This window comes from Labrus mixtus, chromosome 22 (assembly GCF_963584025.1).
Source record: "Labrus mixtus chromosome 22, fLabMix1.1, whole genome shotgun sequence".
In the NCBI taxonomy this organism is placed as follows: domain Eukaryota; kingdom Metazoa; phylum Chordata; class Actinopteri; order Labriformes; family Labridae; genus Labrus; species Labrus mixtus.
In genome coordinates, this window is record NC_083633.1 from 4,425,022 (window position 1) to 4,452,550 (window position 27,529).

General features: G+C 40.0%; 1 protein-coding gene and 1 pseudogene across 1 annotated transcript; one reads left to right on the forward strand and one right to left on the reverse strand.

The window, feature by feature from the left end:
* Positions 1-6,586, forward strand: LOC132956779 (angiopoietin-related protein 5-like). The gene is made up of 6 exons (XM_061030408.1): positions 1-69; positions 190-247; positions 367-470; positions 1,542-1,659; positions 2,103-2,288; positions 5,145-6,586. The coding sequence occupies exons 1-6, from the start codon at positions 1-3 to the stop codon at positions 5,456-5,458; spliced, it is 849 nt and encodes a 282-aa protein (XP_060886391.1). The 3' UTR covers positions 5,459-6,586.
* Positions 5,949-27,529, reverse strand: LOC132956421 (NXPE family member 3-like; annotated as a pseudogene).

Here is a 27,529-nt window from a genome sequence, read left to right on the forward strand (position 1 = left end):
ATGCGAAGTCTCCTCTGGTATTGCTGGCTCTTCTTGGCATTTCTGTTGATCAACACAGCCCAGGCCAGGGTAGCTATAACCCTAATTTGTACTCTGCATATACAATGTATTTTCCCTAAATTCCTTTAATATGTCTGCAAGAAAAAGATCCTAATGTCTGTTTTCAAAGTTCCCCATATGCAGTAAAAGTTTCAACTTAACGCTGTTTCTTGTGTTTTGTTTAAAAAGGGTGATGTTTCCCATCAAGGTATGGTGCATTTTATGTTATTATACCAAGTATTTAATTGAATCTATAAGTTATGGATGGCGAAAGGGGATGTTTTCAGGTTAACATTTTGCCGTCATCTTTCTTTTTGTTGGTTCTAGCAACACATTTTGGAACAGACTGCACACAGATTAAGACTCTCTCACCTCAGGCACCCAGTGGCGTTTATGTAATCCAACCCGACAGAGGCAAGGCACCATTTAAGGTATTATCTAAAGAACACAAACCACAAACATGTGATGCATTGATTGAATTTGTTTGTAAGATAAATATTTAAGCTTAAAATATTCTCCATTTCTTCTCCATTCTGTAATATTTTACTCTGATCGTATCAAATGTGGTATGTGATTTTGGTCATATCTCATAGTGGTCTTACTACAATAATCCAACATGACCCGATTCGGTTATTACTTTGCTCCCAGTTACTTCTATTAATTGCCTTCTGTTTCTATGTAAATTATTATTTTGTATATATACAAACCTATTGGGTAATAAGAACTTGATTCTGCCATAATTGTTTATAGTTTTTATTTATTTATTTATTTTATCTATCGCTTCTTATTTAAAGCTCCTGTGAGGAGATTTTAACTAATTATGAAACAGTCTTGTATTTATAACTATGCCTCTTTATGACCTACAAAAAAATAACAAGACAATTAGAGAGAAGATTGATTATTTCTATAACTGCCGTGGGTGATGTCGAACAAGACGAAGAACAGCATGCTGAAAGAAACAAACACTTGCAGAATTAAAGTAAAAATAAAAATAAAGCTGAGTGACAGTGGACTTTCGAGAGGAGGCAGGAAGAGATAATTATTTCGGAAAACACTGAGGGCATTTACAGGACAAGATCAGCAAATGGATGAGATGTACTGCTTTGTCCACATGGGGCACCAAAACGCACACAAATTACTCACGCAAGCTTTACCGTTCATGTAAAGCAAAATCAGAAATTGTATGCAAGTTGGAAAAAAGTAGCTGTAAACATTTGAAAATACAGAGAACTTTGTTTGACTGAATTGTGGATTCTGAACCTTAAAGTTTAATCACTTTAAGGTTCAGTTTTCTTTGGGTGGGGCCAAATAGGGGGCTCAATGATGTACTGCTGCAGCTAAAAACTACTCTCAGAAGCTTTAAACGTGGGCAAATAAATCCATTAAATCATACAATGTATTCAAACTTTTCCAAGGCTGTATAGAATATGTCTTACTCCATCTTTAGTGTGTAAAATCCTGACATGGCATGGTTGTCTTTGTATTCTGGACTTGGTGCTCAGGTGTACTGTGAGATGCGGTCTGACGGAGGCTGGACTGTGTTTCAGAGGCGTAGTGAAGGAAAACCTTCCTTCTACAAGAAATGGGCGGCATATAGTAAGGGTTTTGGAAACCTGAAAAGTAAGTACTTGTTTACTGCGGTGTGTGTCATGATTTGTAATAATGACAGATTTTAAAACAGGTTGTTGAGGGGTGTGACGCTTAGCCTTAATTTATAGTTGTGTAGTTACAAATCACAGGAGGTACACATCATGGGTACTGACTAGTGACGTACTGTATATGAATCACGCTTAAATCTTACAATCTTACCTGTGATGACTATGACAAGCGTTACTGGGCACAGTGAATATTTAAGTCCCAGGATGATCGTTTTTAAATACAAAGAAACTTAAAGAACATGCATAGTTAAGTCCCATCCGTGCTCACTATTCCTGGCCGCAATTACATCTATCTTTGTTAAGGGACATGCTCTTTGCCTTGCTATTGTTGAAACCTGACATGCTTTTTCAGCTCAGCCCCCAAAAAATTTAAACCCTGCCCATGTGCTCTGCTGATTCCACCAGATGACCACTGGCTCGGCCTGAAGAAGGTTTCCCACCTGACCAAGAAGAAAAACAAGAAGTGGACCCTGAGAGTCGACCTGTGGGACCACAAGAACGGAACTGCTTATGCTGAGTACCAAAACTTCCACTTAGGCAACGAGAGTGAACATTTCAAACTGCATGTGGGGAGATACAGTGGAACTGCAGGTAATTATTTTCTATTTATTTTTCTTTATTGATGTCAATCTCATGTATTCCACTTTTATTCATGCAGATTAAAAGAGTTTTGGAGTTGGATCAAAACTGAAGAAGTTCATTTAAAACAATGTGGACTGTGTAACTTCCTAGCCATGTTTCGCCAAGTCACCACAATGTTTTATACAATCATCATACTTTTGCAAATTTGCTCAGATAATTGTGGACAAAGCCGTCTACAACTAGCCTAAAAACGATTGGAGATCAGAAAAAGAAGGAAAGCTATGCTTTCTTATTGTCTGTGATGGCAACAGGACCATAAAAGAAGCTATGGATGCGTGCCAGAAGTGATTGGCACATTCACCGATGAACAATGGCTCGCTTTTTTTGCTTATTTAGGCAATATTTCTCAAATAAAATAAGCAAGACTGTACAATTTTGGTAAAGTGTTTGTCGAAGTTAAGAATACCAAGGTTCCTGGAGGAGGACTTAATGTTACTTGCCAGGGGCCAATATGCTGCCTGACCTCTTTTGGGAAGCACTCAGGGCCGATCACCAGGACTTCAGAATTAAAGTGGAGGAAAATTTCAAGCAGCCAAATTTGCAACAGATGCTTGACACTGGTGTAGTTGGGTAAGGTTATTAAGCTTATTAGGCTTGGTGGAGAAATAGAGTTGTGTGTAGTCAGCATAACAATGATAAGATATACCACAACAATAGTTATAGAGATGACACAGAGAAAACATATATAATGTAAACTAAATAGATCTGAGGATTGAACCCTGAGGGACCCCACACAAGATGGGAACAGAAGAAGATACATAGTTGTAAATTTGAACCTTGAAGTGTCTGTCAGATAGGTTATGAAGAAAACCAATTGAGAGCCGTTCCAGAGATACGCACTCAGTTCAATAGTCCATCAACTAAAATGGTATGGTCAGTGGTGTCAAAAGCTGTGGTTAGGTCGAATAAAACTAAATTATAAAGATTCCCCTTTAGCTGCACAATAGAAGAAAATGACGAATAGCATCATTTAGCCAAGGGGTTGGAATTACGACAGGGGCTAGTCAGGTCTTTTAAGGGTCCACGGTATAAAGAGTCATTAAAAGAGGTAAACATGGGAAATGAAAAGGAAATCTCAGAGGAAAAGGGCTGAAAGTCTAGCTGCAGAGTGTTAATCGAAAAAACAAGACTGTATTTATTTTTTCTGAGGAATTAACTGTGCCTGCAGAGCTCTATCATAAACTATGCATTTATGATCAGAAGTTAAGACAGCCATGTATATTGAGTTAACAGACAAGCCAGATGTAAAAAAAACCAAGAAGATCCAGAGTGTGTCCTCGTTTATGTGGGACCAGAGACATGTTGCTAAAGTTAAATTATTTTTGTAGTATTAAGGAATCCCGAGGCAAAGGAGTGCACATTTGGGCTCCACCATACAGCCGACAAGAACTCACTTTTGAGCCGTCTTGCTCAGCCCATCTGGTTGCGGCAGATTGCCTGTTCACCAAAGAAGTCTGGCTCTGTATGAGGTTTCTGCCTATTCATTAGAACTTGACGCTTAATGTTGGGTCTCTCTAAATAATGCAAGAAAGAGTATGGACTACATCTGAGCCATGTGAAGAATAATTGATTTGGTAAGGGGTATTAATACCAAATATAAAACTGCTAGGCCCTGGAGGCAGAGGTATTCAATTGTAACACTTAGTTTACTCCATGTTCTAAGGCAAAGTTCAATCACATATGTTGTGTTTACCAATGGGGCACTAGTGTGCTGCTCTGCCAATTAATGGCACACAAAGGAGGCTCAAGCTGGATATAAATGTACGCGGTAGGGTCAACTCTTATAGAATTGTCGTCGATGTGAGTGCAAGTATTTACTGACAAAACTGTCATGATAAGGATTATCCCAAGTTCATGACACGTTTCAAATAGAGCTGTCAGCAATAACTAGTTAAACCAGATTATTTAAGGACTGAAATTAATGCATTCATTTTTTTTACTCTGGATTAATCGCATGTTATTTTGTCCCGTTAGGAACACAATGGATAAGCCTCTGTAGTGTTTCCCTGTAGTCATAGTGATGGAAAAGACGTACACTGCTGCATCTTAAAATGTCTCAATTCACTTAAAAAAACTCCCAAGACAGCTCATCTGACGAGTCCAAAGTAAATTCCACCTGATGACATTGAACATTTCACTCATTCATTACCATTCCTGTGAGCTGTTTTCATTCAGATTTGGATACGTAACAAGTTCCTTTAAAGTGGTTACATCAATGCCATAAGCTACGATCTACCAGAAGGTCCTTACTTTATTTATTTTTTTTAAAGCAGGGTTCAATTCAAACAGTAAGTACTGTATACAAATTAAAAATAAAAGCCGAACTTAAAAAGAAAAATATGGAATTTCTTACATGGGATTAAAAATGTTTTTAATCGCAATAAACTATTGAAATGTAGCAATTAATCGCGATTAATAAATGTCATCGTTTGGCAGACCTAGTTTCAAATAAACAGGTTCGAAAAAGCTTTCAGATCTTTACATACAACGTATCTATTGGAAATACAAATAAATACCCAGGGGGACACTGTCATATTTATATTTCTGACCATTTAAGTTTCAGTTTCAAATTTATAGCTTTTCTATAGTTCAAAAATAGGTACAAAAGGACGAACACTCTGAGCCTCTGCATTAGTGCATGTCCATAGGATCCTGTTTGTGCATGTGTGTGTATTTCGGCCTATGTTTGTGTAGCATGTTCGTTAGACAGAGTGTAAAACTGAATTTCCACTCACAGGATTAATAAAGGATCAATTATTATTATAAACTAAGACTTCCTTTAAATATTTTCTTTTTTGTCTATAGGTGATGCCCTCCGTGACCAGAACAACTACGGCTTTAGCACCATCGACCGTGACAATGATGGTTGTTCTCCATGCATCTTTGGTGACATTGCTCAGAGGGAGTGTACATTCAGTGCCCATGGTGGTTGGTGGTACAGCCGCTGTGGCTCTGCCAGTCTGAATGGTAACTGGCATCGTGCTGGTGACAACATTGGTTGGGCTTCAGGCCTCCACTGGAAAACCTGGAAAACCCCTGTTCCTTATTCCATGAGGGCCACCAGAATGATGATGAAGTCTGTGAGAGGGCTAACATCTTTTGGTTTTTTATACTGGTAGTAGATTCTAGTACAAATCCTATAAATGCATTTGGAGATTTGATATTCTTCACAATTTTTGTGTCTACAAATGTCTTTTTGTCAAGGTCATTACTGAGGTACCCCTTTCACAAATAATTAATAATGATGGATTTAATTAAAATAAATCTGTAAAGCCATTGCATTACCAAAAATGTGGTTGCTTAATTTAAAGTTTCATCAAACATATAGAAATCTAAATTATGTTGATACATATTCCCTCAATGACAATATTTCCCCAACTTGAGCTGTCAACTGCTTCAATTTCCTTTTAAAGTTTCCCACTGTGATAAGCAGTTTATTCTTTTTATTAACGATTATTAAACTATTCATATATAATTAAAATATTTCATATAAAATGTTTTTAGAAAGTACAACTATTAAAGAGATTACATTTCCTAACTTTCCACGACTTATCATCCAAACACTGTAACCAACAACAGTGATAATCTTTACGAGAAGTTAATTTTGTATTTATTTATTTTAATGATATCAAAGGGGGAGTAACATAATGATTGATAGATCTGTTGACAAATGGTAATGATCTGTACCAGATACCGGAGCTGCAGAGAAACAATGAGAAGACACACAGCTAACATTTGTTACATATCTAACCATGAATGTCTGCTTCAGACAATAACAACAAAATGTTAGGTTTCTCCCACATGCATGTTCTGTTGCATTGCTCAAATGGAATGAACATTTACAGGATGTGGTCGTCATGTATCACACCTTTGATTATATTGTTTGGGATTTAGACCTCCACTGGAAAACCTGTTAACACCCTTGGCCCAGTGACGATTCTACTGTAGAGTCTCTTGGGTCCCTAAGCAATAATTAATTGGGGGGGCCCTCCAACCAGCATTCATCACCTTCATGTCTGCCAGTGTCCCGACACTTACTCCTCTTCCTCTTTTCTGTGTTTCCCTTTTCTCTCCTATAGACGGATCATATCTATTCATTTTTCAAACTTTGGTTTTCACAGTTATAATGCATGCAACCCTTAGCAGGGCAACAAGAGTAAGTGCAATTGGATGGGCCCCTTTAGGGAAGTTACCTAGAGTCATTGCAAAATTTAATTGTGGAAAATAAATTATCCGAACTATCCAAATTCTTGTTGTTGTTTGAGGAAAAAAATGCATTCAAGTCTTATGATTGTTTTAAACGTCCAGGTATGTTATACATTTGGACAGAGATCATTCTTTATTAATAAAACTTCTTTTTTAGTATGGCAAAATACAAAAAAAAATTTGCAAACGATTAATTGATTTAAATATTAACTCCCTTACTGAACAAATGCACATCTATTAGCCCTATTTGGTGCATATGTAGGACAAGAGAATGTCAATCATATTCTTAACAATAGGATGGCCTGGGTGAATGTTGTGAGGCAGGTGGTGGGCCAGAGTCATCTCCCAAGCGTCCACTAGTCGAACATTAAGTCCTTTGAACACAGCTCTGAGCACCTTGTCCTCCTGTAGTGTGTACCAGTCACTGTAGTTTAACGATACAGAAGGTGTTAAACCTCTGAGGTTTGCAGTCCTGATGACCACCAGTGTGTCTGGAGCCCTGTTCAACAGACGAATCACCGCCCTGCGGATGCTCTGAAGTCGTCTGATGTAGAGCTCAATTGGGAAAGGGCTGAAGTGGGTCCAGATGCTAAAAACTATAACTGTGTTGGTGCCACCTACCAACCCGTCAATTTCATTTGCAATGTAATGCAGCTCACTGATTGGGACGTAAATAAAACTAAGAGGAGGACCATGGACACGGTATGTTACCAAGGTGTTTTTTTGCATTGTCCCATATCATGTAAGGTCCAGTTTTCTTTGGACTATTCCGGTTAATCTCCTTAGCATCTGAAAGTATGACAGAAGGAACAAGTTTAGCTGTGATATAAATAATAAACTTTCACCTGAAATTACTGTGTATCAACTACCTGGAAGTGAAGCATCAAAGTACTCAAACCACTGCCTTAGGGTGGAGTCTCCATACAGGTGGACCACCTTTCCTTTCAGACACTGACTGATGGCAGAGGAGTTGTTGAATTGGTGGACTTTGGTGCCACCAAGTGATCGCCACACACCCTGGTAGTAATACCCAGAGAGTCCAGACTTCCCACTGCCTTGATCGACCTCAGGTTGCCCTAAGAAATATTGATCAAGCTTTTGGTTATTAAAGTCATTGTTTCTCTCTCCTTGACCTTGCTTATTTCACTTGAGATTTAAGATGACATCATGTATTTACACATAAAAGCATTCATTAAAATCTTGCTGATATCTCTAAATGGATGAATGAACGCCACCTTCAACTCAGACTTTCAAAGACTGAGCTCCTTGTCATCCCAGCCAGTCCCTTTATGCAACCACGGATCAATATCCAGCTTGGAACAACCAAACTCATACCCACAAAGTCTGCTCGGAACCTGGGTGTCATGATTGATGACCAGCTAACTTTTAAGGTTCAAGTAGCCTCGATTGCCCGGTCATGTCGATTTGCCTTGTACAGTTAAGACCTTACCTGTCAGAACACGCTACACAGCTCCTGGTACAGGCTCTTGTGATATCACGCATGGACTATTGCAACTCTCTACTGGCAGGTCTTCCTACATGCACTATCAAACCCCTGCAGTTGATACAAAATGCAACAGTACGACTGGTCTTCAACCTTCCTAAAAGAGCACATGTCACTCCGCTGTTCATCTCCCTACACTGGCTCCCAGTTACTGCTCGTATCAAATTTACGATTCCTCCTTACTAAAAGCAAAACTTTGCAGTTGTTAAGTAGTGTAGAATTTTTGATAGTAAAATAGTACTTATTTAGTGAATTAAGTGAACACTTGCAGAATGAAGTGAACACTTGCAGCTCTATCTCAGTTTTGTAGATGGAATCTGGTTCATTTATTTATTTTTGCCTTATATGGGATATCCTTTTTACAAGGCAAAGAGATAAACAGCTATTGTCACTTTTTATTTTTATTGTGTAGTACTTCATTCCGCCAATGCTGTGGCTGGAATACACACAGGAAGGTTGCATGAATTTTTTACCAAACCATTTTTATTTTCAAGGTCACATGGAGATATTTTTTAGTTGAAAGTAGAAAAGTTATGCTTTACCTTTCCTTTGAGGCAGCACAGTAACATTGGCCGGTCCTGAAGCCTGAATGAAGACTTTCAGGTTGACTTTGCTGGGGGGGAAAAGCTCTTGTCTCTTAAACACACTACATTATGTAAATGTAAAACAAGATTTAACAAATGGTAACACTTTAGTCACAATACATTACTCTGCCTCCATATTTGATTTGAAACAATACACATCATAGTTTTGTTGATGAGTCTTTTAACAATTAACAACTTCAATTGTTCAGAATAAGTATTTTGACAGGTATTATCTTACATTATACACATCTTAAAGGGCCCATATTATGCTTTTTCTGGTTTTATATGCTCTTTAGTGTGTTTTCCATGTGTCCTGTGCATGTTTAGGCACATCTATTTGCAAAAATTCAAAGTCCGCAGAAACGTAGCTTCTCCTACGTCCTCCTGTTAGCTGTAGTATTAGCTGCATGTAACGCTCGGTTCTAGCCCCCCTCGAAAAATTTTTGTCAGTATGACGTCTTGTCAGTGTGATATCACTGATCTAAGCCCATTGGCCGTAGCCTGCGGTAGCACAGTAGTGCTAAGGTGCTAATGTTTTTGCTCCCCGGCCCTCGGAGCCAGAGTGGCTGAGCGACTGACCAATTACGGCAGAGCCGACAGGCCGACCAATCAGATCAGACTTAACGTGGGCACTTCAGAGCCTTACAGAGAGAGTCAGAAGCGAGCTGGTGCATGGAGCGGCAGTACATGAACACAAAGGCCCTTTCCGAATTGTCACAGTTCAGTATGCAGTACGTACTTTTCAGTAGGGAGTTTCAGTATACTGAACTTTCGTGGTCATTCAGTATGCATATTTTGGGTCCACCTCAGTATACTGAACATTTCAGTATGGATACTAACTTCCGGGTTTCATGCAGTATGGATTGGATGTGTGCTTTCAGGAAATGAATTGTATTTTACCACCCACAATGCTGTGCGAACTTAAACGTAAATTGTCACGTCACGTCCGCCTCCAAATCAAAACAAACGAACGAAATTGAATAAATTTTTAAGTCCCGACTGAAATCGCTACTTTTAATTAACAACAGAAAATATAACAAATATCTGCATTATTATAAAACCTGTCTCCCTCTATTTAAATAATGATTTCACTATTTAAATGCATCTTTATTGGTTTATTTTACTTTAGATTCTGTATATTACTGTCTTTCATTTGTACTTTTCTTTATGAAGGCTACTGTATGTTATTTAGTTATTTAATCTGCATTTTACTTGATTTACGTTGTGATATTGTTTTTTGTTTACCTGACTGTATATGTGCATTACTCTTCTTGAATAAAGCTGAACAAAAAAAACAAAAACAAAAAAACGGGTGAATGCGGCCGGTTCGGGAAACGTAAATGACGTCACTTCCATACTGAATGAATCAGAAGAAGTAGGAACAAATATCTGCCTACTGTGCGCGCCTACTGAATAGTAGGTACTAACAGTATACAGCACGGATAGTAGGTACTGCCTACTGCCTACTGAAAGATTGAGTAGGTACTTGGCAATTCGGATACAGCCAGATACTTTTTTCGAACTTTAGCTATTGTGAACATACTTTAGTAGGTACATAGATTAAATATATGAACCCCAAAAAGGGCATAATATGGGCTCTTTAAGATTTCATCTTTGCCACCTGTAGTTACAAACACGTCATTTTCCACCAGGTGACACATACTACATACTTAAAGTCATTACATGTAAAACTAGATGCAGCTTTTCTACTGCTGTGCTCCCTCACCTTTGGAAAAGCTTCTCCTCTTTGTCCTTGAGTCTTACATTGAATCCAGCTCTCATGTGGTTAATCCTGTCATCACAGCTCAGTTTCTTTGGCTTGTAGCAGAACCAAGGCTCGCCTGTACGGAGATCACTGTAGTTGCACTGTGGCTGGTTGGTTTGACGTAGGCAAACGTTACAGGAGGCAGTTTCAGAGATTGAACCTGAGCGGAAGAGGCTTTTAAAGAGAACCCTATCAGGATGTTCTCTATTCAGCCTGTGCAGAACTGTGACAGCCTCACTTGAGTGGACAAGCGTCACCTGATAAAACAAAAGAGAGTTTTCAAGTTATAGCATACACCCTTTGCCTGCTATTTTTTATTTGTATGATTAGATTGCTAAAACAATGCTTCCAAGATAATTAATTTGTATTTTTATTGTCAGCTGACTAAAGTTAATAATTTATTCAACTTAAAAACGTAAGAGAGATTGATGGAAATGGTAAACTCTCTACTAGCTGGAAAGTTGAACTAGTAATCCTCGAAAGTTATATTTTTGGACCTGTCTCGCCTTTAGTAGATAGGACAACTGACAACAGACAGGAAATGTTGGGAGGATGGAGAGGGGGATGACATTCAGCATCCAAGGTCAGATTCCCCCCCAGGCCGCTACTAAGAGGACAATACCCTCTGTAAAGGGGGCATGCGTCATACCTGCTAGGCTATCAGGAGCCCGATATAACTTTTTTTTCTTACAACTGTAGGTAGCCAGCACTGAAGCTACAGACCTATTACAGATCAGTGGGTGGGACCTCACTCCCAGAATTGAAACTCAACGTCCGCCATCTTGCTTAGAAGCTATGCTAACAGGCTCTGTGGAGAAACTTGAGAGGAACGAAAGTATAATAAAAGTATGTTTCAACTTCAAACTGATATGGATGATGGGGATTTTGAAGGTCTGGTGCGCAAATCGGATGTTCGTTGGCTATCTCTACAAACTGCAATATAGCGACGAGGCGGCTGCTGCCAACAGTCAAGTCGTGTGCCTCTGCTGCTGCTGCTGCGGCTGCTGCAGTCGAGGCACACGACCTGCCTATTGGCGGCTGTGAGGACGAGGAGCCCGGGCCGGCTCGAGCTTGGGCAGACTGGTGGTGTCGGTGCTCTCACTGTTTGCCAATGGACACAGAAATAAAGACTGTTTGATGCCAGGAATTTCGAAGATGCCAATTCCTTTTGGAAGTAATCTCAAATCAGTTGAGGAAACTGCCGTATGTGTTGTCGTAAATGTCTGTTATTAGAGCACCCTAACTTCAGTGGGAGTGGCCTGTGATGCTGTGCATTCTGGGAGTTGTTGTCTTTCATCCACATGAGCCAAAAGGACAATTTCTGCCTTTTCTCGGCCAAGACGGCACCAACTTCAACATTTATTTCACATTTCTACTACATATATGACCCAATTGTCAATACAAATTCATGTTTCAACAGGTGAAGTATCCCTTAGTTAGCTGCAAGTTAGAGCGACCGACGGTTTGACCGGATCACATATGTTCCTGACTCTGTCCATACGGATCCCGGATCAACTGTGGCCCTTTCCAATTTTGGACCTCAGCCATGTGTGCTGGACAAAGGACTCAGGCCGGTATTGCAATTTTCAAGCCTGACTTAAGTTATTTTGAAGGGAACTAGACAAAGGAGTCTTACCTCCAGAGCTGAGGTTGCTCAGTATAGGTAGCTCTTCACATGCTGAATTCAAGCATCAGAGGATTCAGCTGACTACTTCTACAGCATATTTTAAAGAGTTTTGGGCGCAAACAGATGCTATCAGATTCCAGTAAAACTAAGAGTTTCTTTCCTTTAATTTTTCGTAAGACGTCATTGAACACAACTGGACAGGTAATCCACTGTGAATCCGTTTTAATCTTCCTTTTGGATCAGACGATGCAGCACTGTTGCTGGTCTGACGCACCTTTCCTTAGAGGAGATAGCCAACCTAATAGCTATTTAATTAGCATGTGTGATAAGAAGTTAAAGGAGCTCGTTGATCAGGCCAACCACCGAGCTAAGAAACCCCAAAGCATAATTCTGAATGTTCTTGGGCAACTCCTTCTTTCCCAACACAACTCCTTTCAGCAGCAAACCCAGCTGCAAGTAGAAAAAGAAGCTCTGCAGAACCACATCCAATCCCTGCAGAACCACATCCAATCCCTGCGGGCAAAATATAAATTTCTTTGCCAGCACTTCAAAATTGCCAGGCAGGAAGTGCTGGATGATCAAACAACCCTGCTGAAAAAGCTGAGTAAAGCTGAGTAAAGCTGAGTAAAGCCAGGATAACCCCAGGACTAAGAAAAATAGTCTTGTTTTCCTTGCCATTCCTGAAAACAAATGACTGTGGAGCCTCTCCCTTTGGGGAAACGCCCCAGTCCCCTGACAGCTGTGACACCTTTTCACACCTTCACAGGTTTGAACCACCACATGGGAAGGGGGATGACTTCTCAGCCCCCAGAGGCAGAGATAACACCAGGTTGAATCGGATGGCTCCTGTTCACCCAGAAATCAAAGAATGCGCATAAGGCTCATTGAATCCCTGGCGAAGGATGTAGACCGGTTTGACCCATGTAACCCAATTTCAGCATTGATGATTACCTCAGAGAGATCAACCTGCGCCTCTGTGATCTACCTGATGCATCCACACGAGAAAAACTCAGGCTGATCTGGAAGACAACTTCCAAGAGTGTCCAAGACATCATGACTACCCTCTGGCCTGAGGTCAGCACTCTGCACTCTGCAAGGCTTTGTGCAAGGAATTCTCCACCTACACCTACTCTTTATCTGCCCCTCTTAGAGCTTTAAGTGTCTGGCACCAGAAGCAGAGATTATTACCAGCGCCTAAAATCTGCATATGTCCAGGGACGTAATGCTCCAGGTTTGGAAGGGGACCAAACTTTCAAGTCCATCTTCCTGCACAATCTGCATGGCTGTGTGCGGTATGATGTCACCATGCATTGCTTGGTATCAGCTTAGTATGCCAGAGATCAAGAAATTGCACAGGTGGCACCTGACACTCTTCTCTTTCTCTCCTCCTCTTGTTTGTTGTTTCATTTGATTTGTTAAAGAATGCACCTTGAGTAGCAAAGCTGTTATAATGCCTGTTTATGTTTTTTGCCTAGCGTTAGACATAGTGCCCAGACTTTGCCTCAGTGTCTGCCCAGACCAAAATGCCTCTAATATCTCTGAAATGTCAACCCTATGGACTGCTTCCCTAAGGAACTGCACAAAACTTTCCTTCTCCATCCCAGACAAATGGGCTGTTTGGCCCATGCGCTGCCCTAAAGATCGTAACCCGCATTTCGCTCTTCATGACAAGGGGTGATTTTGGACCTCAGCCATGTGTGCTGGACATAGGACTCAGGCCTGTATAGTGGTGGGCGATATAACGATCTTAAATGGTGAAGGATGTTAACGTGCTGACGATCTGCCAAAGCAGGGAGATCGTAGAACCGGGCTTATGTGTTTATTTTATCATGCTGCAGTTTATGCTCCGACACAGATGCGTCTCCCCTCTTTTGCTCCGCAGCGGTGAAAACAAAACTTAGTAAAGTAAGTAAGTAAAGTCCGCAAAACAATTCCATCCCGGTTATTTTTTTTATAAATATTTATTTTTTAGCTTTTTGTGCCTTTAATGGAGAGATATGACAGTGGATAGAGTCGGAAATCAGGGAGAGAGAGTGGGGAATGACATGTGGGAAAAAAGCCACAGGTGGGATGTGAACCTGGGCCACCTGCTTGAGACGACAACCTCCATACATGGGGCGCGCACACTAACCACTGCGCCACCAGCGCCCCTCCATCCTGGCTGTATGCAACTGTTCTGATATTTTTCCAAACAACAGCAACGAGCAACAGTTAACTTATCTGCATAGTTTGCACAGTTAAGTTTACATCTCGGATAGCGACACAAGAAACCTTTTAACGAGCCGGAGAGACGTTAACAGTCTGCAGAGAGACAGACAGAGAGGAGCTCAGACAGACAGTCAGTAAGTGATGAGAGATATAACCCCGGTGTTTAAAATGCTGCTGTCTGTGTTTTCTGCTCTCTCTCAGTTTTTAAAAGTTTCTATCAAGCTTCTCCACCCGAAGCTCACCTGTTGTGATAACCAAATTTATAGGGATTACACTAAACGACGTTACAAAACAGCAGGCAGGTGAGAGTGAGTAACCATGGTGACTGTCTGTCTGTCAATCAATGTTGTCCCGCCCCCTCTATGAATTAAACTCTTCTGTCAGTAAAACTAACTTTGATCATGTGTCACAGAATGAACACATCCTGTATTATGTTTGATTATATATAAACCAAACTAAAGTTAGTCTAATGATGTCATAAAAAACAACAAAGGCTGCAGAGCCTGTATGAAGACACAGCTGTAGGAACTCTGCAGGGCTAAATAGAACAGAAAGACAAGAACTTGAAGTCTACATGTTTTTAAATGAATGCATCACTGTGTGAAAATGTTCCTGATGAACATAAAAAGAGGACACATAACTAAATCATAATTTCAAAGTGGTGAGGAAAACCTTCAAATTGTTCATAAATATTGATCAAATCGAGGGAAAGACATTTCTGTTGCTAAAAAATGTTCTGGGTGAGACCTCCAGACCCCCTACAAAGATGTTTTTCAAATAGATTAAACTTGTCAGCACAATTTTTGTGCATTTAAAAACATTATACAGGGAAATAAGTTTGGTTGAACTGGTCAGTAACTTACAAATTTGTCTAAAGATCAGTATGAAAAAAATCGTGATAAAATCGTGATCGGGATTTTGCCCAAAATAAATCGTGATATGAAATTTTTCCCATATCACCCACCTCTAGGCCTGTATTGCAATTTTCAAGCCTGACTATAGTAATTTTGGAGGGAACTAGACAAAGGAGTCTTACCCCCCAGCAAAAAACCCAACACCGAATACCCGCAGTTCAGTATGTAGGCCGTACTCTTCATTAGGGAGTTTCAGTAGACTGAACCCTTGTGGTCATTCAGTATGCATTTTTTCTGTCCACCTCAGTATACTGAACATTTCAGCATGGATGCTAACTTCCAGGTTTTATGCAGTATGCATCGGATGCACCTTTCAGGAAATTAATTGTATTTTACCACCCATAATGCTGTGCAGAATTAAATGCAAAATGGAAAAACGTCACTTCAGGTGTGCTCCAAATCAAAACAAACGAGCATGGATTAATAGAATACATTTTTGTGAAAGTCCCTACTGAAATCGCTCCTTTTAATTAACAACGAAAAATGTAACAAGTGTATGCATGATTATATAACCTTTTCCCCTGAGACCTCTATTTAAATAATGATTTCCATATTTATGTATGTGTCTTTATTGGTTTATTTTACTTTAAATACTGTATATTACTGTCTTTCATTTGTACTTTCCTGTATGTACTGTGTGTTATTCTATTATTTAATCTGGGTTTTTACTTGATTTACATTGTGATATTGGTTTTTGTTTACCTGACTGTATTTGTGAATTACTTCTTGAATAAAGCCGCAGCCAATTCGGGTAACGCAAATTACTCCACTTCCATACTGAATGAATCAGACGAAGTAGGAACAAATATCTGCCTACTGTACGCGCCTACTTAAGAGTAGATACTAAAAGTATACTGCATGGATAGTAGGTACTGTCTACTGTCTACTGACTACTGACTACTGAAAGATTGAGTAGGCACTTGGCAATTCAGATGCTGTGTCCTTTATTTTTCTGCTTGGAAAGGTGTCAACCCTAGCTGTTCAGTGGACCTTCTCTCTCTCTCGCTCGCTCGTGCACGCAGCAATTTCATTAATAAATGAAAAATAAATTAAAACAGGTCGGAAATATTCTTGGGCGGACAGAAATGTACTTGGACGTCCCGCCCAGATATCGTATAATGTGTGGGAAACACTGTATTTTGTAAAAAGCTGGTTTAAAAAGTTGGGCATTTTAACACAGAATCAATGGGGAATGACTCTTCAGAGACTGTATCAAGAATTAACAGGAGGAACTTCAGATTTTGTCTTTTTAAATAAAAAAAAAAAAAACCTTTTTATGTTGTTGCTTGTTGGCAAAAGAGGGTCAGGGGAATGGTTTAGATTCTATGAATTAAATGACCTACAGGACAATTACAATGTGTGATTCCTTTACCATCACTTGTTTAAAATACCATTTTAGTAGAAAGCCTTGATTTTTACCTCAACCTGTGCACTTCCTTTCCAGAGTAAAGAGAATACAGCAGAGTAGGAGCCATTAAGGAGATCCACCACTCGTCCAGCCACACCTGCTTCAAGTGCCCTGTTGTGCAATCGGGTAACAATTGCATCTCCTCCAGACTTCTTGGGGTTACCTTGGAAGTCGTACATTTTTATCATAACTTCCAGCTGGTCTCCTGTGTGCCAATCTCCTCCACCCTTCCTTGGGAGAATAGTGAATTTGCTGTGGGTGGGATCACTTGTTTGGTTCAATAAAAAAGGAGCTGGCAGTGGTGGAGTTTCAGGCCAAGCAATGGACTCCAATATGAGACGTTCCTCCTCAGCATCTGCAGAGGAGAGTCGCTTGAAGGTGCAGAAGTTGTCAGGCACGGGAGGAGCAGTGTGAGGAGCAGATGAAGGGGCAGAAGTCACTTTCTTGAGGACGATGGTCGAGTTTTCTTTATAATTTAGCTGGCAAGGGGTTGAAAAATAAGAACAGTGAAAAAAAGAATCAAACATACATACTAAATTCAAATAAACTGAAAAAGATGGTAGATAATTTTTAATTCTTAATAACTGGTGATTTGTAAGCTTTATACTGACAGAAGTCACTTTGAAATTATATTAATCTTGACCTAAGGGCCATAGTCGCATTGTTAATTTAATGGCAGATTTTAGACATTGAAATAAACCAGGCCCATACACCGAGGGCTACTCTATAAAATATTGAAGTAATATCCACTGCAATGATCTCTACACACACCAAGTGTGTTTCTGGACATGATTGATAGAGATCTATAGATCTCTAGCTTTGTTTTCTTGTCCCCTGTTATCAACATATGATATGTAGAACAACAGTATAATATATTGATCAACATATAATACGTTGATGACAGGGGACAAGGAAATCTAAACTCTGAAAATATACAAAATACAAAACAAACAAGACCAAATCATGACACCAAGTACAACTCCAATTCCTAAGAAGTCTTTGTGGATTGTGGTGCCCCTCTGTGGACAAAGTATGCAGTGTGAGTGTAGAAAGAAAGTCCATCCATCCATTATCTATACTGCTTTTTCCTGTTTGGGGTCCGTGGGGCTGGAGCCAATCCCAGCTATCAGTAGGTGAGAGGCGGGCTACACCTTGGACTGTTCGCCAGTCAATCACAGAGCTGACATATGTACATATGTACACATTTGGCCTTCCATCTGCTTAATTATATAAATATTTGTGAATCATTTTTTAAAGTTTGTAAGCAGGGGCGTGTTCAGACTTTTTAGACTGGGGTGGCCAAGCATGTACAACGACTTATGCAGGGATGGCATCAAGTATGTGTGTGTGTCAATTATGCATTTATCCTGTAATGTCTCCAGGAAGTATTTCTGTAATTACTACTAACAATATTGTTTAATACAGATGTTATTTTCTGTGAATGTTTCATAACTTTTAACACAAAAATTGTATTTGCTTGGTGGGTTGATTGCCCAAAAAGGATGGTGGGAATTATATAGAAAAACTGCTATAAGTGAAATAAACAGATCCTCGATTCACAAGCCATAAGTCTCTGTCTGATTGTTTAAGAGCTCTTGCTTCACAACACTACAGGATGAAGTCCTGAAATAAAACTGGAGCGGTGTGAACTGGTGGGGCGGAGTAGCGGGCTGCAATCATGCATTGTGTAGCTGGATGTGTAGGGACAAGTTGCAGGTGAATTGTAGACTGGAATGCATAAGGAAAGAGTTTGCTTCGCTTCTGAGGTGGGCTGCATAGTGACATCATTGGCTTGCTAAGAAAAAGACGTGAAGACACAGTTGAAAACATTATCCTTCAATCTGACTAATAAACATTGACTTAACAAACAATAAACATAAACAGACCAAGTCCATACTTGCCTGTTCACAGCCTGAACTTGACCATTAAGAATAGAGTTGGGAGGCTTCTAAAAACAAGTAACAAAATATCAGGGAGGTGTCAGAATGGGCTTCTGACCATTTATAACAAGGAGGTCCTGAGGAGAGCTAAGGCTATAGTGGCCTGCTCAAGTCACCCACTTCGGATAGAGTTTGAGCTTGAATTTGAATGTGAATCTCACCTCAAGTAGGTCCATTTTACGTTGTCTAAAGATTAAGACAAGCACAGCCAGAAAAAGGACGATGCAGCCCTGTAGAGGGTTTTTGCCGACCTTCTGTCTTGTACAAACATTCCGCTTCATGATTGGTCCTTCTGTGGTACTGGCTTGAGAAAAAAAAAACATCATCAAGGCTGGACTGACTGGGTCTGTGAGGAGAGATGCGTCTGTGATCGTGCGATCTGACGACCGGTGCGAGACTCAAGATGGCAGCCCGCTGCTAGATCCAAAACACAGCTCTTACTACTTTTCTGTCTTAAAACTTATTTTTTCTGCACCTCAAACCCGGATTTACACAGTTGAACGACCTGGAGGATCTAGAGGAGTACATTGATGAATGCTTCACCCGACTCTGCATGAACGACACCGATACAAATCCCAAAATGGACAACAACAATCCCACTGAATCCGACAAAAAACGAAGCCGCCAGTACGACTCCTTTCTCAGTGTCAATCAATAACAGTCTGTCTGGTCTTGACGCAAGAATCGCTCTTGTTGAAGTTCTGCACAAAGAATTCCAACACATCCGCGACAGCCTCAAATTCACACAGGCGCAACTCACCACACTCACCAAAGATAACAAATCCCTCCAACACTCTGTAACCTCACTCACAACACAGCTGGAATCAGTTACGAAAGAAAATAAACAAATGAAAGAATGAAAGAATCTATCCTCGACCTTCAATCCCGCAGCATGAGAGACAATCTAGTCTTCTCCGGTATACCTGAACAACACAAGGACAACCCCGAACAGTTAATACAGGATTTCATGACCACCCATCTGAAGATACCCCCGGACGCTGCGAAGGACATAACGCCCGCGACCCATAATTGCCAAATTCGAGCACTACCAACAAAAACAACAGGTACAACGACACAAAACAGACTTTGGCATCAACGATCAATTCCCCCGAGAAATAATGGACAGGCGCAAAACACGACCCCCCATCCGCAAAAAGAACATACAGGAGGGAAAAAAAGCAATACTCTCAGTCGACAACCTTTACATGGACAACTGTACCATGACATAACAATAACCCCCTGGCTATTTTGAATATCACTCCACTCGCTGAATCTGATCATCATAAATGAATAACACCACAGTTCAAGTATTCTCTGCCCATTTTAACTCCAGACAGAGAGGAGTAGCCACATTAATACACAAGAAAATCTCATTTATCCATAACAGCACAGTAACAGATCCTGAAGGAAGATTTATCATCATAAACATCTCCATAAATAACACCCCCATTACTACTGCATCTGTCTATGGTCCAAATAATATTGATCCTTCTTTTTGTAACACATTTTTTACCTCTCTCTACAATATGTCTGACTCCCCGGTAATTATTGGAGGAGACTTCAATACAGTCTTAAACCCATCACTTGACAGATCTAACAACTCAAATAATACACGCAACTCCCAATCCACAGAAACAATAAAACAGTTCATGAGTGACTTTGGTCTTGGCGATGGTTGGCGGCTACAACACCCAAACACCAAAAAATGTACATTCTATCCTCCGGTTCACCACTCCTACTCTCGCATTGACTTCTTCATTTCTAGCAACTCAATTATTTCCAAAATACCTGACACACAAATACACTCCATTACCATCAGTGCTAAACCAGCGGACCTCTATATGACCGGACAGCCTGTGTTATATTGTTTTCGGAGAAGAAGGACATTTTCATTATTAATTACATATTTACAGTCTGATGAGAGCTGGTGATAAATGCGCAACAGCAGGCTACTGTATTTAGAAGGGATGAAACTGAAAAGTGATCAGCACAACACTTTCCTAAAAATGAACCATCTGTAAATAAAATCAGATTTAAATCTTAAATGACTGATTTTACCATAATCAGAGTTTAAATACAGTAAGTCAGGAGATGCATTAGACTATACGCCTGTGTCCGCAATTTACACCCAGTCTGGATTATGTGGAGACGGTCTGGGCCGTTATGCATGACGGAGAGGAGTTATTTAAATCTGGACGAGCTGCTCTTTGTGGCTCACTCCAGGAAGGAAGCGTTGTGATTATCAGCCGAACTGTTGTTTTACATCAGTGAAAACAGGAGAAACTGATAAGACGTGTGGACAAAACTGAATACCGCCAGGATGCGTGCGCAGTGCAGCAGTTCCCCCGGAGTTAAGAACCGCAGCTCTGATTAAATTCTGGCAACAAAACTCTGAGTGAATAAAACTAAAGAAATACCTTCCTTCAGTCTCTCTTAAAAACCAATTCTGTGTCACGGTCACCTTTCTCTTTTTGTTCAGCCTGATTGCTGAAACGTAATGCAGGAGCAGCTTGTGCGCTCGGCAACTCGTTTTTTTATGTTACTCCCTGCTGAGAAAATAGTTCTAAGTGTTTCGTTTAATTAATTTTGTATCATCATATTACCTTGCTAATGAAACAAAGGTTTTTCAAAATTCAATGAAAATATGTATTAAAAATGGTGGTAAAAAAAGATGGTGAAGAATACAGACAAAAATAAATGAACACTTTTAGAGTAGAACAAACTAAGGCCCACTATTTATTTAAATGTGATATGTCTACTATTCTTTTTTGTTAAATCAGTCTGCTCTGTTGCTTTTCATCACCTTTTAATTATTTATTTTTCTTTACCCTTTTTCTCACTTTTCTTTTTTGTCGTAGGATGAGCTACCAGAAATATATATCTGTGAGAAAGCTGCAGCTTTCCTGCTTAACTATGCTGAATCTTATTGTGTAGAACTCGCTGCAGGTGATCGGTAAGAACCACACGTCTTTAATTCCACTTTGTTTATTCGTTACCACCACCACAGCCGCATAAATCCTGTTCTCTGATGACTCAGTGGTTCTGCATAAAGTATACACAAAACAGGTAAGTATAAACAGACTTCTTCACTAACAGATACAGTTCACAGCAGAGACATTGTATGACAAGCTTCTGAGCATATCAAAATAGCTTATTCATTTACATCAGTAAGGCAGCACTGCCCTCTACTGGACATAATTCACAGTGACTTCCTATCTTAATGCCATGTCCTGCTAATAAACGAACAGATATGGCTACAATGCCGCCATTCAGCGTATCTCCTTACATAGGCCTAATTTATGGGGGGATGGGTGGGTTGCAACCTACCCAATAATCCAAACCAGCCACCACAACCCATCCAATATGATATCATAATTATTGATAATGAATGTTAAGTATTATAAACACTACATTGTGGTAGATTTTCTCAATTTAGCAGTAAAAAAATAGTGACGTTTGTCTGCGCCCCCTCCCACTCTGAGATTTGGTTTTGCCCACCTCAGACCTGTGCGTCCCTCCCTCCTCTCTCTCCCCCCGTGTATGTCTATGCCAGGGGTGGGCAAACTTTTTGACTCGCGGGCCACAATGGGTTCTAAAATTTGACAGAGGGGCCGGGCCAGGAACAGATGGATGGAGTGTTTGTGTGAACTAATATAAATGACATGTAAAAGCCATTACATGAAAGGATTTGGCCTTTAACAGGTAGCAAAGCATGAATATGCAAGGCTCATTGTACAAATTGATTTCCAAATGCATTCATTTAATTAATTTAAATTTTAATAAACACAGTAGAGAAACTCACGTTCAGTTTCAGTGGGAACAGTGTTGTTGATCTCCCTTTTTTGCCAGTGCATTAAAGTCTGGAGAAAGCCAGTTCTTGTCGCTTTGCTCAGGAAATTTGTCGGATTTCCCCATTAACTCCAAAAATGCGCTGATCTCCTCTTTCAGCTCCCACACTCGTTGAAACACTTTACCCAAACTTAACCAGCGGACACGAGAGTGGTACAGTAAGTCCTGATGATCCGCATCAGTTTCCTCCAGGAACATAATAAACTGACGATGCTGAAGTCCCCTTGCTCGTATAAAGTTAACAAGTTTTACAACTGGATTCACGACATGATTAAGCTGCAATACAGACTTACACAGAGATTCCTGATGGATGATGCAGTGAAGGAAAATAACATCCTGGTCAGGGTTTTCCTCTTTCACTTTATCCTGGATTCTTTTCAGCAGCCCAACATGTTTTCCAGTTAAATTTGGCGATCCATCCGTTGTGACATTGGCAAGTTTACTCCAAGGTAGCTTCATTCTCTCGATGACAGCAGACACCTGGTTATACAAGTCCTCTCCTCGCGTTTTTCCTTTCAGGGACTCCATGGTCAAAAACTCCTCCGTTATCTCAAAACTGTCATTAATCCCTCGGATAAAAATGAGGAACTGAGCAGTGTCTTTTACGTCATTACTTTCATCCAGCGCTAGTGAATATAACTTAAAGGACTCAGCCTTTTTGTTTAATTCGCTGGCTATATCTTCGTCAATCAGTTCCACTCGGCGAGTCACAGTCCTGTGTGATAAACTGAGTTTTTCAAACTGGCCTTGGCTCTCCGGACACAAGAGACCTGCTGTCTCTACCATGCATTCTTTTAAAAACTCGCCTTCGGAGAAAGGCTTGCTAGCCTTTGCTAATTTGAATGCCAACAAAAAACTTGCCTTGGTAGTTGACTCTTGAATCGCAGTTTGTTGGTGAAAAAAATGTTGCTGAGTCTGTAAATTAGCCTTCAACCTCTGAGTTGTAGCCGCCCGTTCTTGCGGGGACTGCTTGCTAGCGTAGTTAGCATGCTTCGTAGCAAAGTGACGGCTGATATTGTACTCTTTGAAAACTGCGACAGTTTCTTGGCATATCAGGCATACAGCCTTTGATCGGACTTCAGTGAAAACATATTTAGTTGTCCACTCTGTATTAAACACTCGGCATTCACTGTCCACTTTTCTTTTCTTTGATCCGCTCATTTTTACAGAAGGGCTCATACGGGTTCACAGGGCAAAGTGAAGAAGTGAAGAGAGGAATAATACACCACACTCTGAAGTGCGCCATCTATTGGGGAAACGCGGGCATTACAGGGGAAAACGAACGAGGTTTAATTATAATAAAATTTTATTTAATAATAATATAATTTGGACAAGTTCGGCGGGCCGGATTAAAAAGCCCAACGGGCCGTATATGGCCCGCGGGCCGTAGTTTGCCCATGCCTGTGTTAGAGGGTGGTTCAACAGGCCTAACAATAAAAATGTATTTATAAAGTTCTACAGCATACCTGCACAACATTCCCATGAATGGAAAGACCACATTCTTCGTTGTGAAACGAAGCAGCAGGTTGTGGTAGCACTCAAGTGCAGAGGTTTGATAGTGGTGGCTCAGATTCTCCACATCCTTCAAGACCCTCTTGTTATTCATCAGTTTCTCTACACAATGTAGAGCCACTGACCCTAGAGTAAAAACACAAAATTTAAATTAGAAGAAAAGAAAAACATGAAGTTCCATAAAACTGTACATAGGCCATTCATAATTCAGAATATATCATTTATTTTACATGATTGCTGTTTGCATACCTGGTTGGAACCACTTCTTTGGATCCCTTGTCACCTTCTTTGGATGAGTACACTCAGGAAAGAGAGAGTTTTCATGCTCATGCACATCCTGAATGTGGTTGAGCATGGAAATGTACTTGGCCACCTTTTCTGGTCCTGATGTAGATGATGTTGCGCTCCAGTAAATGTGGTTCTTGATGGAACGGAGCCACTTCTTCACCACCTGGCAGTCTTTGTTCTGTGCAAGTTTATTCAATTTCTTTGACAGACCTGATAGCAGGGATACAAACAATAAATGAATATTAAATATATAGTTTGAGGAAGGCATGCTAAAGTGACAGTATGTGTCAAACTAAGACATGAATATTTACCCTTTTCAAAGTGCCAATTCTGGATCTGCGAGTTAAAGCTAGCCCCAAGTTCACCATCATTTTGGAACAAGCTTTATCCATTCAGTGCTTCGCCTCACTATGGTAGTATTTCTCTTCTTTGTCACTATGTCCATGTCCGTCATGTTTGCCTGTTTAAATCGCGTCCAATCACTGAATTGTTTCCATTCCTAAACACCTAATTCCTACACCCTGACATTGACTTTGGGAAACACATCCACTCCCTGCCCAGAAACCCCCCCCCCAAAAAAACATTAAAATACAGGCAAAGGACAGGGTCTCTGCAGACACAGTCACCACCACACATGTATGCCGGCCCATAAGTGATGAATGGGTGGCAAGTATATATATATTTTTTTAGGAAAAAGCTAGACAATCTTTGAGGAGTTAATACATGTAACTCTTATGGTGAATACATTTCCTCAATGTAAAGTCATCCAGAAATGGGGAATACCATTTTGTACAAAACTGGTTTGTAAAGATGGGCATTTTAACACTGGAATCAATGGGGATTAAGTCATTAGAGTGTGTGAACACGCACACACGCACACACGCACGCACGCACGCACGCACGCACGCACACGCACTCGCACTCGCACACACACACACGCACGCAACACTATAAAATAATAAATTACACTTTTTTTTCATTATTTGAAAATTGCATTGCTTATTATTACTTTTCATTATTATTATTATTGTTATTGTATTATGTGTTGTTTTATGCTTTGGCAATATATTTTACACATTAATGCCAATAAAGCTATTTGAATTGAACTGACTGCCTCAAGAGGTAACTGGAGGAACTGCAGTTTTTAAAACTTCCACAATGTCTTTTTTTTTACTTTTTATTTTGTTGTTTGTTGGCAAAAGTAAGTCAGGGGGAATGGTTTAGATTTCATGAATTAAATGACCTACAGGACATTGCATTAGGTAATTATTTAGTCATCACTTATTGTACATTAACAATTTAAAGATATAGCCTTGAACTTTACCTCAACCTGTGCACTTCCTTCCCAGAGTAAAGAGAATACAGCAGAGTAGGAGCCATTAAGGAGATCCACCACTCGTCCAGCCACACCTGCTTCAAGTGCCCTGTTGTGCAATCGGGTAACAATTGCATCTCCTCCAGACTTCTTGGGGTTACCTTGGAAGTCGTACATTTTTATCATAACTTCCAGCTGGTCTCCTACATGCCGCTCGTCTCCAACCCCCCCTGGGAGAATGGTGAAGGTGCTGTGGGCGGCATTACTTGTCTGACTCAATGAAAAAGGAGCTGGCAGAGGAGGAGTTTCAGGCCAAGCAATGGACTGCAATATGAGACGTTCCTCCTCAGCATCTGCAGAAGACAGTGGCTTGAAGGTGCAGAAGTTGTTAGGCACTGGAGGAGCAGTGGGAGGAGCAGTGGGAGGAACAGTGTGGGGAACAGTGGGCTGAGTAGAGGTCACTTTCTTGTTGATGATGGCAGAGTTTTCTTTATAATTCAGCTGGCAAGGAGTTGAAAAAGAAGGATGGTGACAAAGATGCATTGAACAAATTTACTAAAATAAAATAAACAAAAAAAAGATGGAATATTTGTCCAAATACATTTGTATTATTAATAACTGTTTATTTTTAAAACTTTAATCTGCCAGAAGTCACTTTGGAATTATTCTTAACTTGACCTAAGGACAATAGTCGTTTACATTTCTTGATCTTACAGCATGCTCTCCCCTTATGAACATTTCATTTACAAATGTTCTCTTATTTACTCTTTTCAATGATCAAAGTTGTGTTTTAATTTTTTCCAATTATATATTGTCTACTTTTCCCTCTCAAAGTTAGGTGTTTCTGTATCTGGCGCATTATTAATTTAATGGCGGATTATAGACATTTTAGAAGACCAGGCCGATACACTGAGGGCCACTCTATAAAATACTGAAGTAATATCCACTGCAATGATCTCAACATGGAAAAAAAAGTGTTTTGGGACAGAATTGCTCGGGATCTAATATGATGATGTCAGGGAACAAGAAAACAAAGGATCCTTTCTTCTGCCCCTTCATCAACTCCATTTTCCATTGTATGAGCAATTGCACTGCTATGTAACTGTCAGTCTAAGTGAGACAACAACTAGGAAGATGTGTGAGTCACTTGAGACAACAGAGTGCCACCAAGATGTCACTCTGTGAATTATGTGATTCTGCAAATCTTTCTATCAAACCAGGAGTGTACAGGAAATGTACAATATGTCACATTTTATTACGTTCTTTACACTAAAATATCTAAATGAATTAAAAATTGACTAAGCTTGTGTTGTAATAACTTTATTTCTATAGTTATGGACTAAGCCTATGTTATATATTTGTCACATCTATCAACAATCTAACAATCTAACAACACCCACTGACTGGGGCGCCCCACTGTCCATATTTTAGTAATTCATTGTAAGAAAGGCTAGAAGCAGAACCCAAGTAATCTCCATGTATAAACTTAAGGACTGAGTGGACATACAAAATGTAATAATGAAGTAGACAGCTGATATCTGTGTGTTTTTATTTGTAGAGAGCAGATGAACACCTTCATTGTTGCACTTCTGTACAAACTTACATTTAATGGATTTTTTTACATATCACTTTCATTTCAGCATAAATCTTACTTAACAACTATCGTTGTATTTTAAATTCAACTACTTTTTGTATGTATTTTCACAATAATGGGTAAAATATGCATTTTGCAAATCCTAAAACTTTTATTTGTTTATGGAAAGCATCTCGCGACCCCCCTTTCAGTGTCTCAGGAGCCCCCAGGGGGGCCCAATCCCCACTTTAGTACATTGAAAGACACTCAATGACCACCTTTAAAGTGTTACCAATAATCCCAGTTCTCACCTCGAGCAGGTCCATGTTTCTTAGTACAAAGAACAACACAGTCAGAAGGAGAAGGATGACACAGGTCTTCAGAAGTTTCATGTTGACATGGTTACTTATAAAACCTTTTAGCCACATGGTGAGTCCTCCTCTGGTACTGGATTAAAACAACAAAAAGGGGAAACAGACTCTGTGTTAAGTTTATAA

Bases quoted from the DNA above. Each gene is read 5' to 3' on its own strand.
- LOC132956779 (XM_061030408.1), top strand. From the start codon at position 1: ATGCGAAGTCTCCTCTGGTATTGCTGGCTCTTCTTGGCATTTCTGTTG. The intron at 70-189 runs GTAGCTATAACC...ATGCAGTAAAAG, and splicing joins TCAACACAGCCCAGGCCAGG to TTTCAACTTAACGCTGTTTC. The intron at 471-1,541 runs GTATTATCTAAA...CTTGGTGCTCAG, and splicing joins GAGGCAAGGCACCATTTAAG to GTGTACTGTGAGATGCGGTC.